Here is a 23,877-nt window from a genome sequence, read left to right as displayed (position 1 = left end):
AGCCCTGCCCCCGCCCCACAGCGCGCCCGGCGTGGAGCTCCCCTGCTCGTGCCAGCTGGGGCTGCTGGAGCAAGGTGGGCTTGGCAGAGCTGCCGTACACGGAGGCAGAGCTGGGCCAAGGCCCGCACAGCGAGTCCCTGTGAACGGAAGGGTGTCGGATGGTGGGGGGGGGGGGTCTCCCGTGGGCTTCCGCAGGGGTCTGTTTTTGTGTAACAGCTCTGCCCGTGCCCCGGATGTAGGAATAGGGCATCCCGGGGGAGAGCTGTCGCAGCACCAGACTCTGGCACGGAGCGCCGTCTCCGGTCTGCCCCGGACACTGTACCCAGCCCGTGGGGTCACTCGGCGGGGGGAGGCTCCATCGCGCCCCTTGCTCCCTGGGCGGAGCCTCGGGCGAGCTGCCCATTCCTGAGGGCAGGGGGCTGTCGCCAGCTAGTCGTGAGCTCCCTAGGGCAGGGGCCGTGTCTCCACAGCCCATGGTGGGGCCTGGGCCCTCGCTGACCCCTCCCCTCCCGCCCCCAGGTATGGGAACCGAGGCCACAACCAGCCCTGCATCCACGAGGACTCCCGGCGCTGCTTCATCACCTCACAGAACCATGGCTTCGCGGTGGAGCCGGGCAGCCTGCCCCCGGGCTGGGCCGCGCTCTTCACCAACGCCAACGACCACTCCAACGAGGGCCTGGTGCATGACACCCAGCCCTTCTTCAGGTGGGAGTGCCGGGGGGGACCCTGGGTGCCCCAGGGGAAGGTGTCAGGCCCAGCTGTGCCTGGGGGCCCCCCCAGCGATGTCAGAGAACAGAGGGGGCTGGTTGTGGCATGGCTTGGGGTGCCGCGTGGCAGGGTTTTATCAAGGGCAGGGCAGTGCATGTCTGGCCCAGGGGGGTGGGGGGATGGGGCGGTGCATGTCTGACCCGGGCTGGTACTCTTACTCCCTTGCAGCGTTCAGTTTCACCCAGAGCACCGGGCTGGCCCCACAGACCTCGTGGGCCTCTTTGATGTCTTCCTGGAGACTGTGCAGGACCTGAGCACGGGCAGCCAGAACTCCAGAACAGGTGGGAGCTTGGCCTGGCTCTGGGGGGCGGCTGTGGCTGGTCAGTGCCCTTGGTGCTCTGAGCTGGGTGCTGGCCCATGGGCTGTGCCCTGGGAGGAGACTCCCCCAGGCTTTGCGGCCCAGCCAGTCTCGGGTGGTTCGTGTCGGAGCAGTGCGGGGAGGGTGCTGCCCCCATGGGTGTTGCTATGCCATGCCACCCTCTGAGGCAAGAGCAGGCTCCAGATGAGGGGCCTCTGGAAGTGACTAGAGCCACGTGGGCACCTCTAGGGAATGTCTTTCTGAGCCCCTCGTGATGCCATGGGCAAAGGCACCAGATGCCCCCCTGGGCTGCTTGCCCCGGGGAGCCAGACCCAGCTCCATGGCGGTTCCTGGCCTCTCCGCCTCATCAGAAGCACTAGTCTCAGGCTGCGGCGTGTCTGCCCCATCTTCCCCGCTGGGTGGCACCATCAGGGGGTGTGGTGATGCTAGCAGGGGGGAGAGCCCAGCGCGAGGGGCCTGGAGGGAGGCTGGGTGCTGCCCAAGCTGGGTGTCCACAGTGGGAGTGTGGCCCGAGCCTTGGCCATGCTGAGGATGCGCCTGATCCACTGGCCAGGCTAACGGCAGCCGGGCCTGGCTTTTCTCCCCAGTGCGTGAGAGACTGCGGGAGTGGCTGGCCTACAAGGAGCCCCCAGCGGACGGGGACACAGCCCGGCCCCGCAAGGTGCTTATCCTGGGCTCGGGGGGCCTCTCCATTGGGCAGGCCGGGGAGTTTGACTACTCGGGCTCGCAGGTGAGTCCCCTGGCTGCTCCCAGCCCCTGGGTCATGGCCTTGCTTGGGCCCCAGGCACGGAGAGATGGTGCAGGGACACAGTGGGGTGGCAGAGGGATATGAGAGCAGAGGGGTTAGTGCAAAGGGGGCGGGGGTGCTGTGACACCCCCAGAGTACAAACTAGACTGGAACTGCTGTGTCCCCCTAGCCCTCTAGCCCATGCCGGTTCTACTGCTGCTCTCCTAGTGACCAGCAGTCCCTCCAGGCTTTGCTCTCGAGCCATCTGCATGGAGAGGCTCCCCAGTGAAGTGCCGCTCATGACCAGTATACGGGGAGACGCCCATAAACCCCTCCAGCCTTGCACCCCAGAAATGTGCGTCTCCACTGCTCAATGCGGGCGCATTAATTAGTCTGTCCCAGAGCAATGGATATTCCCCTGCTCACGCTGTTTTTGATCAAACGTTGAACCAAGCGTATTAACTGGGGCCCGATAGCGGGGAAGTGATTATGAGCAGTATACGGAGTCCCTGGGCGATGCTCTGGAACTGCTCCCCATGAAGCCAGGCAGGACTCTGGGGCAGTTGCCTTTCTGTGAGCAGCCTGTCTGCAGGACACACAGCTCACACAGCTTCCACCTTCCTGGGTCTGACCTCGGAGCATTCAGCATCTCCTCTTCACACCGTGCACTTCCCCCAGCGAGTCCGCTCAGGCGGGGCTCCTGGGGAAGCCAGAGGGTCCTGCACCCCAACTTCGCAGACAGACGTGACTCTCAGCCAGCCAGTAAAACAGAAGCTTTATTAGATGACAGGAACATGGTCTAAAACAGAGCTTGCAGGTGCAGAGAACGGGACCCCTCAGCTGGGTCCATTTTGGGGGGCAGTGAGCCAGACAACCACGTCTGCACTTCACTCCATGTCCCAGCCAGGCCCCAAACTGAAAAACCCCCTCCAGCCCCTCCTCCTCTGGGCTTTGTTCCTTTCCCGGGCCAGGTGATCACCTGATTCCTTTGTTCTCCAACCCTTCAGCTTTCACCTTGCAAGGGGGGAAGGGCCCAGGCCATCAGTTGCCAGGAAACAGGGTGTTGGCCATTCTCTGTGTCCAGACCCCTGCACACACCTGCCCTCTAGGGCTCTGCAATGATCATACACCCTTACCCCACCCCCTAGATACTTAAGAACTGCATAGGGGAAACTGAGGCACCCCCACAATATTTGGAGGAAACATTAAGAACAGGCCCACTTCGTCACAGGGCCTAGAAGGTCGGAAGTGGTTACAACAAGAATAGAAGCCAGAGCTGCGATCTAGTTCTCACGCTTTGCCAAGGCGAGTCATTGGAAGAGCAGAACAAGCTGCTTCACCGTACGCTGCGATGTCTCCTTTTGGCCCGGGACCCCTCCCACCCCGTTCAGCATTAGCTCTTTGCCTTTCCGGGGTCACATGGCCTGGGCAGAGATTCCCCCATTTCTACTCTGACGCTTTGTCCTGGAAAAGTCTCCGCTGGGTCATAGGGCCAGGCAGTGCTGTGGCCTGCGTGAGCTGCCAAGTGTCCTTCAGGGGAATAGTCAATTTCTTGTTTCCAGATCCCCTGCTGGTGGCTCTCTGGTTAAGCAAAAAGAACAGGAGGACTCGTGGCACCTTAGAGACTAACAGATTTGAGCATAAGCTTTCGTGAGCTACAGCTCACTTCATCGGATGCATCTAATGCTCATGCTCAAATAAATGTTAGTCTCTAAGGTGCCACAAGTCCTCCTGTTCTTTTTGCGGATGCAGACTAACACGGCTGCTACTCTGAAACCTGATTAAGCAGTTCAGTTTCTCAACACCTGCGTTCAGTCCCTTTGTTTGTCAGGGGCTAGTCAGCGTCCCTTCCCCAGACTCACAACACGGGTCAGTAACAGAGCGGATTTCACAACTTCATAGATGATGCTGATACCCACGTATTAGCAGGACAGTGACTCTCAACAGATCAGGTCTTCTCAAATCATGCCTCGTGAGGCATGATTTGTGCAACACACACAATCGTATACAAGTGGTGAACCATGGGGATTAGAGGGGGTTATTTTGAGGTACAGTGTGTCACGGAGTTAGTGCAAAGGGGGGAGAGGGGATAGGTGCAAAGGGGCAGAAGGTGGCGGAAGGATATTGGAACAGAAGGATTGGGGCGAAGGGGAAGAGGGTGGTGGAGGGATACTAGGGCAGTAGGGTTGGGGTGAAGGGGCAGAGGGTGGTGGAGGGATACTAGGGCAGTAGGGTTGGGGTGAAGGGGCAGAGAGTGGTGGAGGGATACTAGGGCAGTAGGGTTGGGGTGAAGGGGCAGAGGGTGGTGGAGGGATACTAGGGCAGTAGGGTTGGGGTGAAGGGGCAGAGGGATATGGGCGGAGGGTTGGGGCGGGTGGCGGAGAGATACGGGATGGAGGGTTGGGGGGAAGGGGCAGAGGGATACAGGGCGGAAAGTTGGTGGAAGGGGTAGAGGGTGATGGAGGGATACGGGGCGGAAAGTTGGGGGAAGGGGCAGAGGGATGTGGGTTGGGGCAGGAGGGCAGAGACACATGGTGTTGCGGCAGAGAGTGGCGGACCGATATGGGGCGGGAGGGTTGGGGCAGAGGGTGTCGGAGGGTTATGGGACAGGAAGGGTGGTGCGAAGGGACAGAGGGTGGCGGAGGGATATGGGGCAGAAGGTTGGGCAAAGGGGCAGAGGGTGGCGGAGGGATGTGGCGGCAGGAGCGTTGGTGTGATGGGGTGAAGGGTTACGGGGGGCGGAATACTATGGGCTGTCACGGTGCTCTCCTCCCCCCTGGCCAGGCCATCAAAGCGCTGAAGGAGGAGAACATCCAGACGGTGCTGATCAACCCCAACATCGCCACGGTGCAGACCTCCAAGGGGCTGGCCGACAAGGTGTACTTCCTGCCCATCACGCCGGAGTACGTCACGCAGGTGAGCCCCAGCCTCGTGGGGAGACTTGTGCACTGGCCTGGGGCTGATGGGAGCCGCCCTGTGGGGTGCAGGGTGTGGCCAGGAGTCCGCGGCTTCCCGAAAACCATTTGGCACACCGCCCATGAGGAGCTGCCCTGAGGTCAGGGGGCTGGGAGGGATGCTGGCTCTGGGCCGGGCCCCCAATCACAGCCCCTCCCTTGCACCCAGGTGATAAAGAACGAGCGGCCGGACGGCATCCTGCTGACCTTCGGGGGCCAGACAGCACTGAACTGTGGGGTGGCACTGACCCAGGGCGGGGTACTGGCCCGGTACCGGGTGCAGGTGCTGGGCACGCCCATGGCCTCCATCGAGATGACGGAGGATCGCAAGGTCTTTGTGGAGAAGATGGAGGAGATCAACGAGCACGTGGCACCCAGTGAGGCAGCCTCCTCCCTGGAGCAGGTATGGGGGGTCCCTCCCCGGAGGGGCGGTTGTTGGGGATCCCTGCTGTGCTCCAGCTTTCAGACAGTCCCTCGGAGGAACCCTCCAGTGAGCTAGCCCCCAGGGGGTCCCCCTGTCCCTTTGGGGCTAGCTCCCCAATGACTCTGAGCCCCTGGGCTCCTGCCTCACCCTGTGAGCTCTGCCTAGCGAGTCCAGCTGAGCAGACTCACGGCCCCCCTGCCCCCCTCCCCGCCATTGGCTCCCCCATCCCCCCCCACCGTCCCCAAGACCCCCCACTGCCACTGGCTTCCCTGTCCCCCCCATAGCACAACCCTGACACCCTCTGCTCCCCCATCCTCCCCGAGCACCTCTTTTCCCCCCCCCCCGCAGCACAGCCCCCACCCTCACTGTTCCCCCATCCCCAGTGCCCCTTGCTCCCCCACAGTGCAGCCCTGGCCCTGCTGCTGCCCTGTGTGGCCCGGCCCGAGCCCTAGTCGGCCCCCCTGACTCCTTGGTTGTGGTCCTGGCAGGCTCAGGCCGCGGCCTCGAGGCTGGGCTACCCGGTGCTGGTGCGCTCGGCCTACGCCCTCGGGGGCCTGGGCTCCGGCTTTGCCAACAGCAAGGAGGAGCTGACGGCGCTGGTGAGCCAGGCCTTCGCGCACACCTCCCAGGTGCTGGTGGACAAGTCCCTGAAGGGCTGGAAGGAGATCGAGTACGAGGTGGTGCGCGACGCCTACAACAACTGCATCACCGTAAGGAGGGGGGCAGGGGGCGCTGCGGTGGGGAGGGAGTTGGCGCGTCCCTAATGCGCCCAGCGGGGAGCTCAGGGTTACAGACGCCCCTGGGCTGGGGAGCCGCCCTGCCCCTTGCAGTGCCCCCCATGCCCAGTGTGCTGGGGCTGTGGGCGTCAGAGGAAGGCAAAGGCCCCAGAGTGCACTGGGCTGCTCGCGGCCAGCGGCCCTTGGAGACCAGCCTGGGGCTGGGGCCCTGCGGCTCTGGCCCAGTCTACGCCAGGCTGGGGCGGGTGGGCAGCCTCCCCGCAGCAAGGGGCAGTGGGGTGAAACGCTCCCTCCGGCAGGTCTGTAACATGGAGAACCTGGACCCGCTGGGCATTCACACGGGCGAGTCCATCGTGGTGGCTCCCAGCCAGACGCTGAACGACCGAGAGTACAATATGCTGCGCCACACGGCCATCAAGGTGGTCCAGCACCTGGGCATCGTGGGCGAGTGCAACATCCAGTACGCGCTGAACCCCGAGTCGGAGCAGGTGAGAGCTGGCCAGCAGGCCCCAGCATGCACGGCCTGGGGCACGGCATTCTGGGACAGCCCCAGCCAGCTGCCTGTGGACCGCCCCGCTCTGGCAGAGCGCCCCAGCATCCTTGGCCCGGCTCTGTGCCAGGAGCGGCCGAAACTTCCTAAAAGTGGGGGCCATTGGTGCCTGAACTGAGGCCCTGCCCCCGGGACCCCTTCCCCTGAGGCCCTGCCCTCTCCTTGCTCCTCTCCGCTCCTCCCCCATCACTGCTCCTTGCCGGTAAAAAGTGGGAGGGCATAGCCCCCTGACCCTCCCCCCATTCCAGTGCCCCTGCTCTGTGCCCCTGCCCGGCACCGCAGACGGAGGGCAGCTGGAGGAGCCGGGGTCTGGCCAGCTGTAGCAGCTTCTCATGCCCTTCTCTTCGCCCGCAGTATTACATCATTGAGGTAAACGCCCGGCTCTCGCGGAGCTCTGCCTTGGCCAGCAAGGCGACCGGCTACCCACTGGCCTATGTGGCAGCCAAACTGGCTCTGGGCATCCCCCTGCCCGTCCTCAGGTAATGGCTTTGGGGTGGGGCCTGTGGGCCAGCTGCTGAGCGTGACATCCCCTGGCAGGGCGTGGTGCAGACTCCAGAAGGCTCCCGGCCTGCGGGGTGGGCGCTGCTCTCCTGGCTTGCGAGCAGAGCAGCAGCCGGGCCGTGAGCCACTGTAGCCAGGCCCTGGGTCCAGGCCTCCTCAGGGGGTGCTGGGAGGGTCAACCAGGCAGCGGGGGACACGCCTCAGGCAGTCACTGCCCCTTCCAGACCGTGACCACCCCCAAAGCCCCGGGCTTGGTAAGTTTCCTCTCCTGGGGCTTTGACCAGTTCAGCTTCAGATGGTACCAGCCGTTGGGCTACCCCTGCTGGACCCGTCTCCCGGAGAGTCATCCTGGGTCCCCGGGCTCAGTTGCCCTGCCCCTCCCACAGCGAGGTCTCCATCTCCCTTTTCCCCCCGGGGGTTTGCCCCATCCTGGGTGTCTGGCCCCTGGGGTGCCCGCTGGTGGGGGCTGGCTGCTGAACCTGCTCTGTCCCCAACCCCACAGGAACTCTGTCACCAATTCCACCACGGCCAACTTTGAGCCCAGCCTGGATTACTGCGTGGTGAAGATCCCGCGCTGGGACCTCAGCAAGTTCCTGCGTGTCAGCACCAAGATCGGCAGCTCCATGAAGAGCGTGGGTGCGTGGCACAGCAGGCCCCGTGGACCCAGAGACGCCAGGGCCTCCTGGGACCCCACCCCGACCCAAGGCGCCTTCCCCGCGGCCTTTCCGGCTCGGGCGGTGCCTTGGGGGCTTCCCTCCCTTCCCGCCGGGGGGCGGCTTGCTGAGGATTGCCCCCTCGCAGAGGCCGGGCCCTGGCCGCTCACTCTGTCCCCTCTCCTCCCGCAGGGGAGGTCATGGCCATCGGGCGGAACTTCGAGGAGGCCTTCCAGAAGGCGCTGCGCATGGTGGATGAGAACTGCGTCGGCTTTGACCACACCGTGAAGCCAGCCTCTGACGTGGTGAGTGGGGGCGCTGGGGGGGGCTCTGGGGCGTGGGGCGCTCCCATGAGCTCTGGGGGCAGGAGGCATGTCTCCAGCTGATGCTGCCTGAGCGGCTCCCCGTGCTGTCCTGAGTGCCCTGGGGTCCCAGGCTGGGCCCCCCATCAGGGCTGGGGTCTTGGATCCTGACGAAGCTGCTCCCTCCCGGCAGGAGCTGGAGACGCCCACTGACAAACGGATCTTCGTGCTGGCGGCCGCCCTGCGAGCCGGCTACCCCATTGAGCGGCTCTACGAGCTGACCAAGATCGACCGCTGGTTCCTGCACAAGATGAAGAACATCACGGACCACGCGGTGCGGCTGGAGTCCTACCGCGAGGGGCAGAGCCCCATGCCCCCCGACGTGCTCAAGAAAGCCAAGCAGCTGGGCTTCTCCGACAAGCAGGTGGCCTTGGCCGTGCTCAGGTAATGCCTGGGGCAGGGCAGCGGGAGTCAGCCTGGCACTGAGGGAGGGGGCAGGGCATGGTGGCGACCTCCAGCAGCTGCTTCTCTGAGTGGGCACAAGCTGATGGCAGCCGACAGCTCCCAGGATGCGCTGTGGCCTGCTTGGCAGGATCCGCTGGGTGCCAGGTGTCCGGTCGAAAGGGGACCTGTTCGGTATCTGCTCTGGTGTACTGACCGGACACCAAACCGCCCAGTGGGGGCGGTGGTGCTGGGTCATCAACCGGCGCCAGTCCCTGCTCGGCCAGGGCTGCCTCCGACCCACATCTTGTGGTTAGGCACCAGGCTCTGCCTCAGGCTGCAGCCCCTGTCCCAGGCCAGCAGCAGAGGGAGCCCACTGGGGGGGGCAGGGGATGGAGGTGGAGAGTGGAAGGGGGGAAGGGAGAGAGCAGTGGGGGGGAGGGGTGTGAGGGGGGGGCCGGGGCCTGGAGGAGCATGGGCGTGGAGGGCCCTAGAGTGGAGTGAGCGGGGGGGCGAGGGCTGGAGGGGCGTGGGGGGGCCATGGGGGGTGGGGCGGGGCTCCTGCTGCAACGTCTGGCGTTCAGAAACAAGAGAGCTGCTGCCCCGGACATGCGTGCCGGGGTCGTGGTCTCTCGGGGCTGTCTCTGCCTGCTCTCAGCCCTGCCCTCCCTGCAGCACGGAGCTGGCCGTGAGGAAGATGCGGCACGACCTGAAGATCCTGCCCGTGGTGAAGCAGATCGACACGGTGGCGGCAGAGTGGCCGGCGCAGACCAACTACCTGTACCTGACGTACAACGGGACGGAGCACGACCTGGCCTTCCGCGAGCCCCACGTCATGGTGATCGGCTCCGGCGTCTACCGCATCGGCAGCAGCGTGGAGTTCGACTGGTGCGCCGTGGGCTGCATCCAGGAGCTGCGCAAGGTCAGGGGGCAGGGCGGGCTGGCCCTGGGCTCCTCGCACCCTGGTCCCCTGCCCCCATCCTGGCCTCGCCGGCTCAGGGCTCCCCTCTCTTGCAGATGGGCTTCAAGACCATCATGGTGAACTACAACCCGGAGACCGTGAGCACCGACTACGACATGTGCGACCGCCTCTACTTCGACGAGATCTCCTTCGAGGTGAGCACAGCCGGGGCCAGGCCGAGTGCGTGCTGGGGTCCTCGGGCCTGGGCGGAGGCTGGGGGCCTGGGTCAGAGGGGCCTGTGTGGTCAAGGAGACGGGGGGGCCCAGATGGTTGGGGGGGCGCCCCATGAAGCCCTGCTGCCTTTGCTGGCCGGACTGCCATGCAGTGGGGGGCCCCGTGCTGCTGGGAGGGGCCTGTCTGGCCGGGTGCCTGTGTCATCTGGGGCTGGTGCCTTTGGGGGCAGGGGGGCAGCCGGGAGGGGCCTATGCTGTTGGTGGGCCCGTGCAGCCGGGGGGGGTTGGCGAGCCGGGAGAGGGCCGTGCAGCCAGGAGGCCTGCCTCGGCTCCCCGCCCGCTGGCTGCACGGCCCCTGGCCCCGGCAGGTGGTGATGGATATCTACGAGCTGGAGAGCCCCGAGGGCGTGATCCTGTCCATGGGGGGGCAGCTGCCCAACAACATTGCCATGGCCCTGCACCGGCAACAGTGCCATGTCCTGGGGACCTCCCCCGAGGCCATCGACTCGGCCGAGAACCGGTTCAAGTTCTCCCGTCTGCTGGACACCATCGGCATCAGCCAGCCCCTCTGGAAGGAGCTCTCCGACATGGAGGTGAGTGGGGCCGTCACCCTCCCGGGGTGTGTTGTGGGCCGGGCTGCAGGGCCTCCTCCCCGTGTGCGCTGTGGGGCAGGGCGGGGGCTGTGTGTGTGTGTTGAGGGGCGAACGGGGAAGGGGCTGCCCAGTGCCCTCTGCACGTGCCATGGGGCAGGGTGGGGTTACTTGCCCCGAGCATGCTGTGGGGCGGCGGAGGGGTTGCCCGGGCCCCGGCCCCACGTGCGCCATGGGGCGGCGGAGGGGTTGCCCAGCCTGTCTCTCTGCCCGCAGTCGGCCCAGCAGTTCTGCTGCAAGGTGGGCTATCCGTGCGTGGTGCGCCCCTCCTACGTGCTGAGCGGGGCCGCCATGAACGTGGCCTACTCCGACGGCGACCTGGAGAAGTTTCTGTGCAGCGCTGTGGCCGTGTCCAAGGAGCAGCCCGTCGTCATTTCCAAGTTCATCCAGGAGGCCAAGGTCGGTGTGGGCCCCGGCTCCGTGGGGGGGGTCGGCCGCAAGGGGCCGCCTCCTGGGCAGCCGCTGGCAGAGCTTCACCCTGGGGTGTGGGGCCGGCACACCCCCCTCCGCTCCCCCGGGGCCCAGTCCCAGGTCACGCTGAGGGGGACGCCCGACTGTCCCCTCCGGAGCTGCTGGGCTCTGGCTCCAGCCCGGGCAGGGTGCCTGTCTGGCTCTTTGTGCTGCGGGGACTGGCTAGAGCCTGGAGGGGTGGGGGTCAGGCGCTGCCTGGCAGGTGGGGACCACTCAGGTTTGCAGTGGGGGGCTGGGTGGGTGAGGTGGTGCTGGGGGGCACCGGGGTGTGGGGGTGGTACCGGCAGGGAGGGGCGCTGGGGGGCACTGGGGTGTGGGGGTGGCACCGGCAGGGAGGGGGCTGGGGGGGGCTGGGTTGGGGCACACTCTGGTGTGGCCTGTGCAGTAGGGGGTGGTGGGGTGGTACTGGCTGGGGGGCGCACTGCGGTGCAGTCTGTGCACGGGGGGGTTGGAGTGAGGAGGGCAGTACCGGCAGGGAGAGCAGGCTGGGGCAGGTGCACTCTGGTGCAGTGGGGGCTGAGGGCACTCAGGGGTCCGGTCATCCCCCCCCTCCAGGAGATCGACGTGGACGCCGTGGCCTGTGACGGCACGGTGGTGGCCATTGCCATCTCGGAGCACGTTGAGAACGCAGGCGTGCACTCGGGGGACGCCACGCTGGTCACGCCGCCCCAGGACATCACGCCCAAGACCCTGGAGCGGATCCAGGCCATTGTGCACGCCATCGGGCAGGAGCTGCAGGTCACGGGGCCCTTCAACCTGCAGCTCATCGCCAAGGTACTGCCAGGGGGTGGGGGCAAGCCGGCGGGCAGCAGGGACCCGGGGAGCAGTCAGCCTCAATGCCCTGGGTCATGGGGTCATTGTGGGGGGCTGCACCCCTTCCCCGGCTGATAGCGTTGGGCTCTGCAGCGTCTCCTGCAGCCAGGCCCGCGTCACATCCAGGCCAGAGTTGCCTGGGGCAGGCCCATGGGGGCTGGGCCCTGGACGCGGTGGGAGAGCGGGAGCAGCGTGCTGGGGTTTATGGGGGCCTGGCCCTGCCCCTGCCTCTCTGGGTGCTTAGTGCCCTGGGAAGGGCAAAGCGAGCCAGGGGCAGAGCCCTGGTGCTCCATATATCTCACTTGCTGATTCCCTGCTCAGTTCGTTCCCTTTGGGGTAACTGCACTGGCCACTGGGAAGACAGGGGAGTGGGCTAGAGGGACCTTTGCTCTGACCCAGCCTGGCCGTTCTGATCCTGGAGGATAGGTCCGGCAGGGGCTGTTAGCCAGGATGGGCAGGGCTGGTTTGGTTCACCAGGCATTGGGAATGGGCTCCGGGATGGGTCACCCCACACTCCTGTCTTTCTGCAGGACGACCAGCTGAAGGTGATCGAGTGCAACGTGCGCGTCTCCCGCTCCTTCCCCTTTGTCTCCAAGACGCTGGGGGTGGACATGGTGGCCCTGGCCACCCAGGTGATCATGGGTGAGGAGGTGGAGTCGGTGGGGCTGATGACAGGCACTGGAGTCGTCGGTGTCAAGGTGAGTGGGTGGGGAGCGGTGGATGGGGTGGTCTTGGCTGTCTGGCTTGCTGAGCCTCACCCTGCTCTCTGCACCCCCAGGTTCCCCAGTTCTCCTTCTCGCGGCTGGCGGGGGCGGACGTGGTGCTGGGCGTGGAGATGACCAGCACGGGTGAGGTGGCCTGCTTTGGGGAGAACCGCTGCGAGGCCTACCTGAAAGCCATGCTGAGCACTGGCTTCAAGATCCCCAAGAAGAACATTCTGCTGACCATCGGCAGCTACAAGGTGAGGATGGGGCAGGCCGTGGCAGGTGCTCGGAGACTCTGGATGCGAAGGTTAAATCCTCTCGCTGCATGGCTGCAACGCAGCATGACTTGCTCTGAGAATCCAGAACGCTAACATGCAGCAGCCAAAAGCAGCAGGAGACGAAGCAGGCTGCTCCTGGGCAGGGAGGCCCAAGCCCTGCACCTTGCTCTAGGCTGGCTTCTCACAGACTGACTTGGTCCAGGTCCCTTGTCACACTGGTGATGGGCAGGCACCTCTGTCCTGGACTCTCAGGGCTGGGCTATGCCCCAGCCTGGGAACAGTCTCTGGGAGGAACCCTTCAGTGACCCAGACTCCCCGGGGTCTCACTCTTTCCCCCAGGGTGAGCCACGCGGCCTCGCCGCCTCCTGAGACTGGGCCCCTGGGGCTGCAGACCCCTGCCCCACCCCGGGAGTTCCGGGCAGCGAGTCTCGGACAGACCCTGGGGGAGACGTGTCCCATCTGGGGGAGCAGCACACCCCCCAAACCCCCCCCGCCACCAGTTTCTGCGGGGATACCCAGCCAGCGCGGGCAGACAGGCGGGTGTATCTGTGGCCTGGCACACGGCACAGGCAGCCCTGGGGTCCCCCAGAGAAGTGGTTCCAGCAGAGTCTGTTCTGGGCGCCCAGCCTAGCTGCAGTGACCCCCTGGGTTCAAGCTCTGTCCCTGCGTCTGTCCGATCTCCTTTGTCAGACTCCAGGGTGCCCCTGAGTGCTCCCCACAGCCCATACTTAACCCCACCCCAGGCCTTTGTTCCCAAGCTGGGGGATACGGCTCAGCCCCCTGCGGAGGGGTGGGACCATCCATGATGGTTGGTTGCCAGGTGTCCACATCCCGGCCATGGATCTGCCCTTCTCTTCTCAAGAGCTGCATGGAGATGGGACCTAAGGGTCCAGGCCGCCAGGCACCATCCACACCTGTGTTTTCGCCTGCCCCTAGAGCCCCCAGACCTTCTCACCTGTTGGGAAACAGTGCCGCACACAGGGGAAACTGAGGCACGCACTGGACCCCAAAAAGCTTTAATAACAATTCCCACTGTGTCCCAGCCCTCTAGGCTGCGAGCAGGCCCAGGAATCCCCACTCTGAGTGACAGCTAAGTACAGCAGGGTCCTGCGGATGGAGGGGTCCTGGGGAAGGGGGGTGCTGGGCTGCCCAGGCCTGGCCTGCTCTGACCCCTCTTGTGGCTGTTGCAGAACAAGAGCGAGCTGCTGCCCACAGTGCGGACGCTGGAGAGCCTGGGCTACAACCTGTACGCCAGCCTGGGCACCGCCGACTTCTACACCGAGCACGGCATCAAGGTAGCGGTCCGGGGCAGTCTGTGCTGCTGTGCCCGGCACAGGGCGGGTGGGGGATCTGCAATGAGGGGGGCCCCAGCCACTCCTGAAGCCGCGCGGCTGGGGGGCAGGTTTCAGGTTGGGGTGAGGCTCCCTGGCCTGTGTCCCAGGCTGCTGGACTTGCACCAGAGGCGTGGGCTAGTGGGGCCAATGCCCAGGCTGCTGGCATGGGGTGACATCCCTTCCGTGCTGGGTCCTGGGAGCAGGGCCACCATTCCCTTGCTTCCCGGTTCGTCTCCAGGTTCCTGGAGCTAGGAAACCCCCCGCCCTGCTCCCAGTCTGGGCTGGACCCCGAGAGCAGGGCCACCCCTCCTCTGCCCCCCCACATCCATCCCCGGGTCCCTGGAGTGAGGAACCGCTTTCCCCGCCCCCAGTCTGGGCTGGACCCCGGGAGCAGGGCCACCCCTGCCCCGGTTCATGCCCAGGTCACAGGAGTGGGGCTCTTGTGCCCTCCGGGCAGGTGATGGCCGTGGACTGGCACTTCGAGGAGGCGGACAGCAGCGAGGTCGGGGCCAAGGAGACACAGCGCAGCATCATGGACTACTTGGCCGAGAACCACTTTGAGCTGGTCATTAACCTCTCCATGCGCAATGCTGGGGGGCGCCGGCTCTCGTCCTTCGTCACCAAGGGCTACCGCACCCGGCGCCTGGCCGTCGACTACTCCGTGCCCCTCATCATCGACATCAAGTGCACCAAGCTCTTCGTGGAGGTGGCGTGGGGGCTGGCCAGCTGGGGAGGGCGTGTGGTGGGGGGGCTGCCTGGCTGTTTGGGGGCAGGGACTGGCCAGGAGGGGGCTGCCTGGCTGCTGGTGGGGGGCTGCCTGGCTGTTTGGGGGCAGGGACTGGCCAGGAGGGGGCTGCCTTGCCGCTAGTGTGGGGCTGCCTGGCTGTTTGGGGGCAGGGACTGGTCAGGAGGGGGCTGCCTGGCTGCTGGTGGGGGGCTGCCTGGCTGTTTGGGGGCAGGGACTGGCCAGGAGGGGGCTGCCTGGCTGCTGGTGAGGAGTGGCCTGGCCATGTGTGGGCACGACACTGGTTGGGGGAGGCTGCCTGGCCTGGGGGCTCCTGGAGAGGCACCGATTGCCCAGAGGAGCGTGTCCTGGCTCCGGGGAGCTGTGGGGCTCTGGGCCCTGGGGAAAGGGCAGCACGGGCGCCTGGGTGCTGCTCCAGGGAAACCCAGCCCCAGAGCTAGCTGTCCTGTCCCAGCCCCCTGCCCCGCTTGGCTGGGTCTCTGCTCTCCCCAGCTGAGCTGCCTCCCCCGCAGGCCCTGGGCCAGATCGGGACGGCCCCCCCGCTGAAGATGCACGTGGACTGCATGACCTCCCAGAAGCTCATCCGCCTGCCAGGTACCGGGGCTCCTGGCAAGAGGAGGGGGCGGCTGGGGGCTCTGCCCCTGGCAGGGAAGCAGTGGGGAGGGGCAGGAAGGTGTGTTTCCCCCCTTCTAGCAGGGAGATGTGGTGGCTCTGGGCAGGGCCCTTCAGATCCTGGGTAAATCCAGGCAGGGTGGGGAGGTGTCTGCCCCCCCCCCCAGACAGTGAGGGTCCCTGGCCTGAACCATCTGCGCAGCCAGGGCCCTGTGGGCCGGGGACTGGGCCCCACCTGTCGGCTCCGGCAGATTCAGGCCCGTCCTGCCCTGGGGTGCTGCTGGCTGGTGTTGCCACAGAGCCCTGTGCACTCGGTCGCTGGGCTGCTTGGCCCCCTGGGATCCCCACCGCATCCCTGCGCCATGGAGTGGGGGGTCAAAGCCAGCCTGGCCGGGCTCGGGCTCCCACAGGCACAGTTACCTAGGGTGGTACTAACGCACCCCAGGGTACCGGGCTTTCTGGTGAAACACGCCACGGCTCTCCCCCCCCCGGGGTGACCCCCCCCGCCCGCCGGCGTGACCTCCCGCGTCCGGTGTGCGCGAGGGGGCGACCACACAGCCCGCAGACAAAGCCGAGAGAAGCGGGACTGTCTGGCTTCACGCTGCCCCTTGGCCTGCTCCCGTTGACTCCTGAGGCCGGCGGCCGCGGCCAGGGGCTCTGTGGCCCCTGCTCTGATCCCTCTTTTCCCCCCAGGGCTGATCGACGTGCACGTACACCTGCGGGAGCCGGGCGGCACCCACAAGGAGGACTTCGCCTCGGGCACAGCGGCCGCCCTGGCGGGGGGCGTCACCATGGTGTGCGCCATGCCCAACACCCGCCCTGCCGTTGTTGACGCCAGCTCCTTTGCCCTGGTGCAGAAGGTGAATGCCCCTGCCCCCCCGAGCTGCTGTGCAGAGCCCCCCCCTTGACAGCCCCCTCATACTCCCCAGGGCTGCCGCAAAGAGACCCCCGGCTCCCCCAAAAGCTGCCAAGCCGAGACCCCTCCCTCGGCCGCACCGAGTCCCCCCGATGCCCCAGCCCACACACCCTCCCCGCCCTGGCAGGCTCCACTCAGAGACGCTCCCGGGCGCGGAGCTGGCAGCTCCCGGCTTTGCGCCAGGCCAGCCTCAGCCCCTTGGGCACTGCTTAGGCAGCACGGGCCCTGCGGCTGCTGGAGGATCTGGGGGTGGCCCCGGCCCGGCTTGGCACCCCTGTCGCGGGCCTGTCTGAGCCTGTCTCCCTGCAGCTGGCAGAGGCGAGTGCGCGCTGTGACTTCGCCCTGTACCTGGGGGCCGCGTCGGACAACGCCGGCTCCTTGGGCCCCGTGGCTAACGCAGCCGCTGGGCTCAAGATGTACCTGAACGACACCTTCTCCGAGCTGAAGATGGACAATGTCTCGCTGTGGATGGAGGTGGGTCCTGTGGGACGGGCTGCCCCCCTCCCCGCCCCCCCAGTGTCGCTATCTGTCCGGCCATGTTCCTGGCGCCAGCCTGCCCTCTGCATCTGCGGTGGGGACGCCCTCCTCCCCCAGCCTGCATTGCAGCCCGTCTCTCCTGCCCCCCTTCCCATGTGCTGTGCTCTGCCCCCCGACCCTCCCCTGGCACTGCTGTCTGTCTGTCCTGCCCCCTCCCCACCCCCGATGTGCTGTGCTCTGCCCCCCGCCCCTCCCCTGGCACTGCTGTCCGTCTGTCCTGTCCCCTCCCCCGGCACCGCTGTCTGTCTGTCCTGCCCCCACCCGGGCTTCCATGTGCTGTGCTCTGCCCCCCGACCCTCCCCTGGCACTGCTGTCCGTCTGTCCTGTCCCCTCCCCCGGCACCGCTGTCTGTCTGTCCTGCCCCCACCCGGGCTTCCATGTGCTGTGCTCTGCCCCCCGACCCTCCCCTGGCACTGCTGTCCGTCTGTCCTGTCCCCTCCCCCGGCACCGCTGTCTGTCTGTCCTGCCCCCACCCGGGCTTCCATGTGCTGTGCTCTGCCCCCCCAACCCTCCCCCGGCACCGCTGTCCGTCTGTCCTGTCCCCTCCCTGCCCCTCCCCGCTGTGCTCTGCCCCCCCGACCCTCCCCCAGCACCGCTGTCCGTCTGTCCTGTCCCCCCACCCCATGCCAGGCTCTGCCCCTGCCCCCAGCACTGCTCTCCCCTCGCAGCACTTCGAGCAGTGGCCGAGGCACCTGCCCATCGTGGCGCACGCGGAGAAGCAGACGGTGGCGGCGATTCTCATGGTGGCCCAGCTGTATCAGCGTCCCGTGCACATCTGCCACGTGGCTCGCAAGGAGGAGGTGGGGCGACCTGGCTCTGGGCTGCAGGCAGGGTGGGGGGCGGTGTCGTCATCCTCTGTGCTGGGGGGCTGGGGGAGGTTCTAGGAAAAGGGCCAGGTGGGCAAAGGCAGGTCTTAGCAGCACAGCGAACCTCAGGGTGAATTTTGTGAGCCCCCCCCACCCCCGCCCTCTGCCATGGCTCCTCGTCTGCCCCGCAAGGCCCCAGCTGTGCGGCTGCAGCACTCCCGTGCCGTTGCGCCCCCCCCCCCCCCCCCGGGCTCAGCAGTCTGCCCCCAGCAACTCAATGGCGAGATGGGGGGGTGTTTCTCTGCCCCGCTTGGCGGGGGGGTATTACACCCCTCGTGACAGAGTTAAACCGACCCAGTGTCCTTGTGTGGCCTGGGGAAAGCCCCAGAGAGCTCTCGGCGCTGGCTGGGCGGGTTTTCGAGCGACTCCCCACTCGCTGCAGAGACGCTGGGACCCCCCGTGTGTTTGCTCATGTGGAAATGGCAAACGCCTGGCGGAGGTGCCAGGGAGAAACGTTGAGCGAAAGGCAGCACGCCTGGCGTAGCGTGGGCTGCAGCACAGAGGGGCACGGGGGGACGGTGTTTCCCCTTGGCCTGGGCCCTGTGGGGGCTGCGCAGGGGGCAAGGGGGTGTCATGGACTCACAGGACTCGTGCTTTCTCTCGGCTCTGTGTGGCCCCTGGGAGTAACCCCCTCAGCGTGACAGCCTTCCGGGTAGGTTGCACGCTCTTGCCGAGGCTAGGCCCTCTGGCCCTGCACCTCCAGCACGCCTGGCTCTGCCAGGGAGCCCCCTGGCTCCGGGCCCCCGGGGCCTCCACCCCAAGGGAGGAATCCCTCCCCTGCCCCCCCAGATCTGTAGCCTGCAGTGACTCTCAGCCAGTGTCACACTGGAGATTTATTGAGCTTCTGAGCCCAGCCCAGGCCGGTCTCAGGGGCCTTGGGCCTGGCCAGTCTCGGCACAGAACATCTAGCTCTTTCCTGCCTCCTGGGGGGCTCAGGCTGCTCTCTTCCCCCCAGTCCCCTCCTCCCCTCCTTCCAGCTGAGCCCCCTATATCCCCTCCCCCAACCGCTCCTCCCCTGTCCTTCGCCTTCGGTCCCAGGTAAACAGGCCACCTGAGCCTCCTCCTTTGTCCCCTGGCTGGCTGGGACTGGTCCCCGGCCCCTCTCTCCTCAGCCATGGTCCTCCTGCTGGCCAGACCGGCTGGTTCCCAAGCTGGGCTGGGTCACCAGTCACTGGGTCCCCAAGTTCCAGACTGTGTCCGGGGTCCTGGCTGCTAGGCGAGGTCACACCTGGTCCTCCGCACCCCCCCATTCCACTCCCTCGTTACACACGCAGCACCCAGAGAAACTGAGGCACACAGTGTTCATGCAAAACACTAAGAAAATCCCCAACTTTGTCACAGGGAGTCTGAGCAGGGAGGAGCGGGGTCTGGGATGGGGGGACGGTGTCTCACCCTCAGCTTGGGCCTGCAGATCCTGATCATCAAGGCCGCCAAGCAGAAGGGCATCCAGGTGACTTGTGAGGTCGTGCCGCACCACCTCTTCCTGTGCCAGGATGACATAGGACGCATCGGGGAGGGGCGTGCGCAGGTGCGGCCCATGCTGGGCACCCGTGAGGACCTGGAGGCGCTGTGGGAGAACATGGACACCATCGACTGCTTCGCCACAGACCATGGTGAGGGGGGGCCCTGGCACCCGAGGGACCTGGGATCCAGGGCCTGTCCCTGCTAGGGGGCACCGGCTCCCATCTGGCCCCAGGGCAGGGACTGGCTCAGGCGGGTGGGGAATGGGACACGGGGCCTGTCCCCGCTCTAGGGGTGGGAAATGGGATCTGGCGCCTTGGGCCGGTACCAGGTGGGTCCGTTGGTCCCTCCTAGCTGATGCTGATGGAGCAGGTGGATGTCTGGGCAGAGGCCTGGCTGGCCCCTCTCGCCTCGGGGCCCTGGGGGAGCTGGCCCTGCAGGGGGTTCCCAGCTCCCTCAGCCTTGCCCCGTGGAGCCCTCCCTGGGGGGCAGCAGAGTGGGAGAGAGGGGCCGGGCCCCCTGAGCACCGCCTTTGTGCCCATAGCCCCCCACACGGTGGAGGAGAAGCAAGGGAAGGAGCCCCCCCCGGGCTACCCCGGCCTGGAGACCATGCTGCCCCTGCTGCTGACGGCCGTCTCCGAGGGGCGCCTCGCCATCGAGGACGTGGTCAAGCGCCTCTACGAGAACCCCCGCAAGATCTTCTCCCTGCCTGTGCAGGACGACACCTACATCGAGGTGAGGGCGGGGGGAGGCGTGCCCAATGGGGGGTTGTGCCCCATGGGAACGGTGCTGGGCTGGCATAGCCGGGCCCTGGGGGAGCTGAGGAGCAAATGGCTGGGCCTGTCGAACAGCAGCCAGACATGAGCGCCCAGCCGGAGCCTAGACCTGGCCTGGTGCAGCTGCCCCCCCTGCCCTGCCACCTGCCCCGCCCCACCCGCCCTCCTGGGCCTGGCCCCAATGTTCTGCCCGCCTTCCCTGGGCCCAGCCCCACCCCGAACAGCTGCCAGACATGAGCGCCTGCGAGTTCCCAGCCAGAGCCCGGACCTGACCCTGACTTGCCACCCACTGTCTCTGGGCCTGCTCCCCACCCCAGCCTGACCTGCTCTGCCCCCCTGGCCAGGTGGACCTGGAGCACGAGTGGATCATCCCCAGCCACACGGCCTTCAGCAAGTGCCAGTGGACGCCGTTTGAGGGCACAAAGGTGAAGGGGACGGTGCGGAAGGTGATCCTGCGTGGGGAGGTTGCCTACATCGATGGGCAGGTAAGGGCGGGGGGCCTCTGGGGTGACCTGAGACACTGGGCTGGGGGGGCGAGCTAGCTGGTGCAGAGCCCGACCCCCCCCTCAGCCCAGGTCTCGGCTCCCTCCCCGCTGAGTGTCTGCATCCTGCAGGTGCTGGTGCCCCCTGGCTACGGCCAGGACGTGAGGAAATGGCCCACGGGGGCAGTGACCGTCCCAGCTCCTGCCCCAGCCAAGGAGACTCTGAAGGTACGGGGGGGGGCGGGGGCTGCCTGGCTGTCATTCACCATCTCCCTGTGCAGGGGAGGAGCCTGCCGGTGCCCTGATCCTGTCAGCATGGTGATGGGCATGGGCCTGGCGGCACCGTGTGCCGAGGAGTGGGGGGCGGAATGGCCAGGGCCCCGGGAGGGTGCCGCACATGGGGCTGGGGTGGGAGAGGTGGGGCGGTGCCGGGGGGGCGTTCCCACTGCTAGCAGAGCTGACCTCTCCCCACCGTCCCACGGCGTTGCAGACTCCCGAGCGCCCCCGGCACACGGTGCAGAGTGAGACCCTGCGTAGCCGAGCGTCCAGCCCCCGGCGAGCGGGGCCCATGGGAGACGGGCGTTTCCACCTGCCGCCCCGCATCCACCGGGCCTCGGACCCCGGCCTTCCAGGTGAGGCACATGCAGGGCCAGAGCCGCGGGGCCAGGCGTTTCCCCGGCCCCAGGGCCCTTGCTCGGCAGAGGGCTGAGGGCCCCCTGTGCGAATCCAGCTGGCCGGTGGCTCATCCCAGCCCCGCCCCAGCAGCCACATGGAATGTGCTGGGGTGGGGCCTGCCCGGAGTGACTTGAGCAGCAACCAATGCGTGTGCGTGTCCCATCTGCCCCCCCAGCCCCAGGGTGTCCATGGGGAGGGGGGGTGGTCACAGAGCTTCAGCACCTCTTCATGCTGCAGCCGTTCCTGCTCCCACGGGATCCAGGGGGAGGTGGCAGAGACGGGGCAGTTCGTTGTGCCCACGTCCCTGATCGAGCTCTGCCCCAGCACCTCGCAGCCTCCCCTCCCTGGACAGCGAGGAGGGGCCCTCAGCACTGGGCCAGCCCCTGTGTGGGTGTCCCCCCGGCAGGGAGGCTGGGCGGCTCCTGTTGGCGCACACAGACACACACACACAGTCCTGCATGGAGCCAGCTGGGCCAGAGCACGCAAGCTTCGGCGTCGCCAGGACACCCGCCCCCTCCCCCTGGCTAGAGAAGGGTGGGGCCCCTGGGAGACTCCCTGCCCCTTGTCGGCCTGTCTGTGTGGGGAGCTGCGGCACTCGTGGCCGGCGTGTCTAACCGTGTTGTGTGTCCCCGCACGCCTGTCACCAGCTGAGGACGTGAGAGAAAAGGCCACCAAGAAGGCCACTGAGCCAGGTTTGTCCCGTCCCGCGTGGGGTCTGGGGACCGAGGTCCAGCGGGGTGGTGCCAGGCTGGGGCCCCTAGGGCCAGGGAGAGAGGGTCTGAAACATCTCCTGCCCAGGGACCTGCGTGGGTCGCCAGATGCTGCTCTCAGGGGGCCAGGGCAGCTGTGGCTGTCCCTGGGAATGTGCTTCGGGTGTCACAAGGCCCCCTCCCCCACACCAGGCTGCAATTGGTGACGGTCTCATGCAGCTCCCCACTGGCCGGGGCCACCCCTGGCTTGGCGGAGCGGAGGAGGCCCCAGGAGCTGGGCAGGTGGGAGCTGCGGGCCATGCTCTGGGATGGGGGTGTGGGTGGGAGCCCCAAGCTGTGCCATGGGGCGGGGGTAGGGGATGTCTCCCTCCTGCCCCATGGCCCTGGTGCTTGCTGATGCCTGCGCTTGGTGCTGCAGATCTGGCTGTGACCCAGGACAGCTGCTGCTACCCGCTGGGGCTGCTGCCCAGACAGACGTCACCCCCGAGCGCACCCCACCCGCAGACCTCCCCGCTGCTGCACCCGCTCGTTGGGCAGCACGTCCTCTCCGTCAAGCAGTTCACCAAGGAGCAGGTACTGTGCAGTGAGGGGCGGCGGGGGTCTCTCCCCTGGGAGCAGAGGGGCTGGGGCAGGGCCTGGGGGGGCGGAGTGCGTGCGGCCCCCGGCTGAAGGCTGTCTCGTTCCAGATGTCCCACCTCTTTAACGTGGCACACAGCCTGCGCATGCTGCTGCAGAAGGAGCGGAGCCTGGACATCCTCAAGGTGAGCTGGGGCCGGCTGGGCACTGCAGGGGGAGGGATCTGGGCAGGGCTGGAAAAGGCAGGGAAGGGGATCCTGGCCTCACTGCGGGGCAGGATCAGGGTGGGTGCTGGGGGCGATTGGGGTCCCACTGTGGGGGGAAAGCTGGGATCGGGACCCTGCCGTGATGGGGGCTGGGGTGGAGGATAGGGAGCTGGGGGGATCGGAGCACTGGCATGGGGGGGATTGGGGCCTCGCCATGCTCACGGTCTCCCCTCCCCTGCAGGGGAAGGTCATGGCCTCCATGTTCTACGAGGTGAGCACCAGGACCAGCAGCTCCTTCGCGGCGGCCATGTACCGCCTGGGGGGCTCCGTCCTGGCCTTGTCCGAGTCCACGTCCTCGGCCCAGAAGGGCGAGTCCCTGGCCGACTCGGTGCAGACCATGTGCTGTTACGCTGATGTGCTGGTGCTCCGCCACCCCCGGCCGGGGGCTGTGGAGGTGAGGGGCCCCAGGGGTCAGCTCTGTGGGGCGGGGCCAGGGGGCTGGGTTAGGCTGTGCTTGGCCCTGTGGGGCGGGGTTAGGTTGCGCTGTGCCCCGTGGGGTGGGGGGCTGGCCCGTGGCTGCGCTGTGCCCCGTGGGGTGGGAGCAGGGGGCGGGGGGCTGGCCCGTGGCTGCGCTGGGCCCTGTGGGGCGGGGGGCTGGCCCGTGGCTGCGCTGGGCCCCGTGGGGCGGGGTGTGAGCTGGCCCCCCTGTGCCCAGCCCGTGTGTTGTTTGCAGCTGGCTGCCAAGCAGTGCCGGAAGCCGGTGATCAATGCCGGGGACGGCGTCGGGGAGCACCCCACGCAGGCCCTGCTGGACATCTTCACCATCCGCGAGGAGCTGGGCACCGTCAACGGCATGACGGTAAGGGGGCCGGGCCGGGCCCACTCACGCTGCGCCGCGTCTCGGGCCTGGCTCCAGGGCCGTGCAGCCGGGGGATGGGGGGCTGTCGCTGCGCTGGCCCCCGGCTCTGACGCTGGCCCCAGACCCCGCCAGAGTCGCGTGCAGCCCTGTGAGCGGGTGGGGCGAGGCCGCCCCCTGCTGGCCGGGCGAGGCCGCCCCCTGCTGGCCGGGCTCCAGCGTGCTGCTGTCTCTCCCCAGATCACCATGGTGGGGGACCTGAAGCACGGGCGCACCGTGCACTCTCTGGCCTGCCTCCTGACGCAGTACCGCGTCACCCTGCGCTACGTCACGCCCCGCGGCCTCGGCATGCCCGCCGACATCATCCACTTCGTAGCCTCCAAGGGCATCAAGCAGGTGAGCCGCTGCGTGCCAGGGCCCCCGGGCCCGGGCCCAGCAATGCCCCCCGCCCTGCCCCCGGGCCCCGCGCTAACGCCCTGCCCTCCCCAGGAGGAGTTTGACAGCATCGAGGAGGCTCTCCCTGACACAGATGTGCTGTATGTCACCCGCATCCAGAAGGAGCGATTCGACTCCGTGCAGGAGTATGAGGCAGTAAGTGCGGCCGCTGCCCCGGGGGGCCTGCGAGCTGCTTCCTGGGGCTGCTCTGGCCCTGGCAAGGCCTCGAGGTTTAGGGGCGTGGGGGGGCGGGGGGCTTGGCTG

At 67.1% G+C, this 23,877-nt stretch overlaps 1 protein-coding gene across 5 annotated transcripts in view; it reads left to right on the top strand.

Annotated features, from left to right (window-relative positions):
• The window catches only part of CAD (carbamoyl-phosphate synthetase 2, aspartate transcarbamylase, and dihydroorotase), an 83,299-nt gene that overhangs the window by 5,398 nt on the left and 54,024 nt on the right, over positions 1-23,877 (top strand). For all 5 annotated transcript variants that reach the window (XM_084622774.1, XM_084622773.1, XM_084622775.1 and 2 more), the window contains exons 7-42: positions 520-705; positions 937-1,049; positions 1,675-1,817; positions 4,599-4,730; positions 4,938-5,171; positions 5,681-5,902; positions 6,229-6,417; positions 6,834-6,958; positions 7,483-7,616; positions 7,826-7,938; positions 8,129-8,379; positions 9,052-9,298; positions 9,394-9,492; positions 9,879-10,103; positions 10,377-10,559; positions 11,187-11,405; positions 11,975-12,142; positions 12,223-12,405; positions 13,617-13,721; positions 14,218-14,466; positions 15,018-15,099; positions 15,811-15,977; positions 16,343-16,507; positions 17,239-17,370; positions 18,848-19,049; positions 19,442-19,632; positions 20,018-20,158; positions 20,288-20,383; positions 20,646-20,787; positions 21,478-21,522; positions 21,959-22,113; positions 22,227-22,301; positions 22,564-22,776; positions 23,056-23,181; positions 23,419-23,574; positions 23,668-23,769. In XM_084622774.1, the coding sequence (XP_084478900.1) occupies positions 520-705; positions 937-1,049; positions 1,675-1,817; positions 4,599-4,730; positions 4,938-5,171; positions 5,681-5,902; positions 6,229-6,417; positions 6,834-6,958; positions 7,483-7,616; positions 7,826-7,938; positions 8,129-8,379; positions 9,052-9,298; positions 9,394-9,492; positions 9,879-10,103; positions 10,377-10,559; positions 11,187-11,405; positions 11,975-12,142; positions 12,223-12,405; positions 13,617-13,721; positions 14,218-14,466; positions 15,018-15,099; positions 15,811-15,977; positions 16,343-16,507; positions 17,239-17,370; positions 18,848-19,049; positions 19,442-19,632; positions 20,018-20,158; positions 20,288-20,383; positions 20,646-20,787; positions 21,478-21,522; positions 21,959-22,113; positions 22,227-22,301; positions 22,564-22,776; positions 23,056-23,181; positions 23,419-23,574; positions 23,668-23,769 (5,710 nt within the window). The remainder of the gene's footprint in view (positions 1-519; positions 706-936; positions 1,050-1,674; positions 1,818-4,598; positions 4,731-4,937; positions 5,172-5,680; positions 5,903-6,228; positions 6,418-6,833; positions 6,959-7,482; positions 7,617-7,825; positions 7,939-8,128; positions 8,380-9,051; positions 9,299-9,393; positions 9,493-9,878; positions 10,104-10,376; positions 10,560-11,186; positions 11,406-11,974; positions 12,143-12,222; positions 12,406-13,616; positions 13,722-14,217; positions 14,467-15,017; positions 15,100-15,810; positions 15,978-16,342; positions 16,508-17,238; positions 17,371-18,847; positions 19,050-19,441; positions 19,633-20,017; positions 20,159-20,287; positions 20,384-20,645; positions 20,788-21,477; positions 21,523-21,958; positions 22,114-22,226; positions 22,302-22,563; positions 22,777-23,055; positions 23,182-23,418; positions 23,575-23,667; positions 23,770-23,877) is intronic.

Source organism: Lepidochelys olivacea (assembly GCF_965140295.1).
Source record: "Lepidochelys olivacea isolate rLepOli2 genome assembly, chromosome: 3".
Lineage (NCBI taxonomy): Eukaryota > Metazoa > Chordata > Testudines > Cheloniidae > Lepidochelys > Lepidochelys olivacea.
The sequence above is the reverse complement of the archived record's forward strand: the minus strand, read 5'-3'. Positions and strand labels throughout refer to the sequence as shown.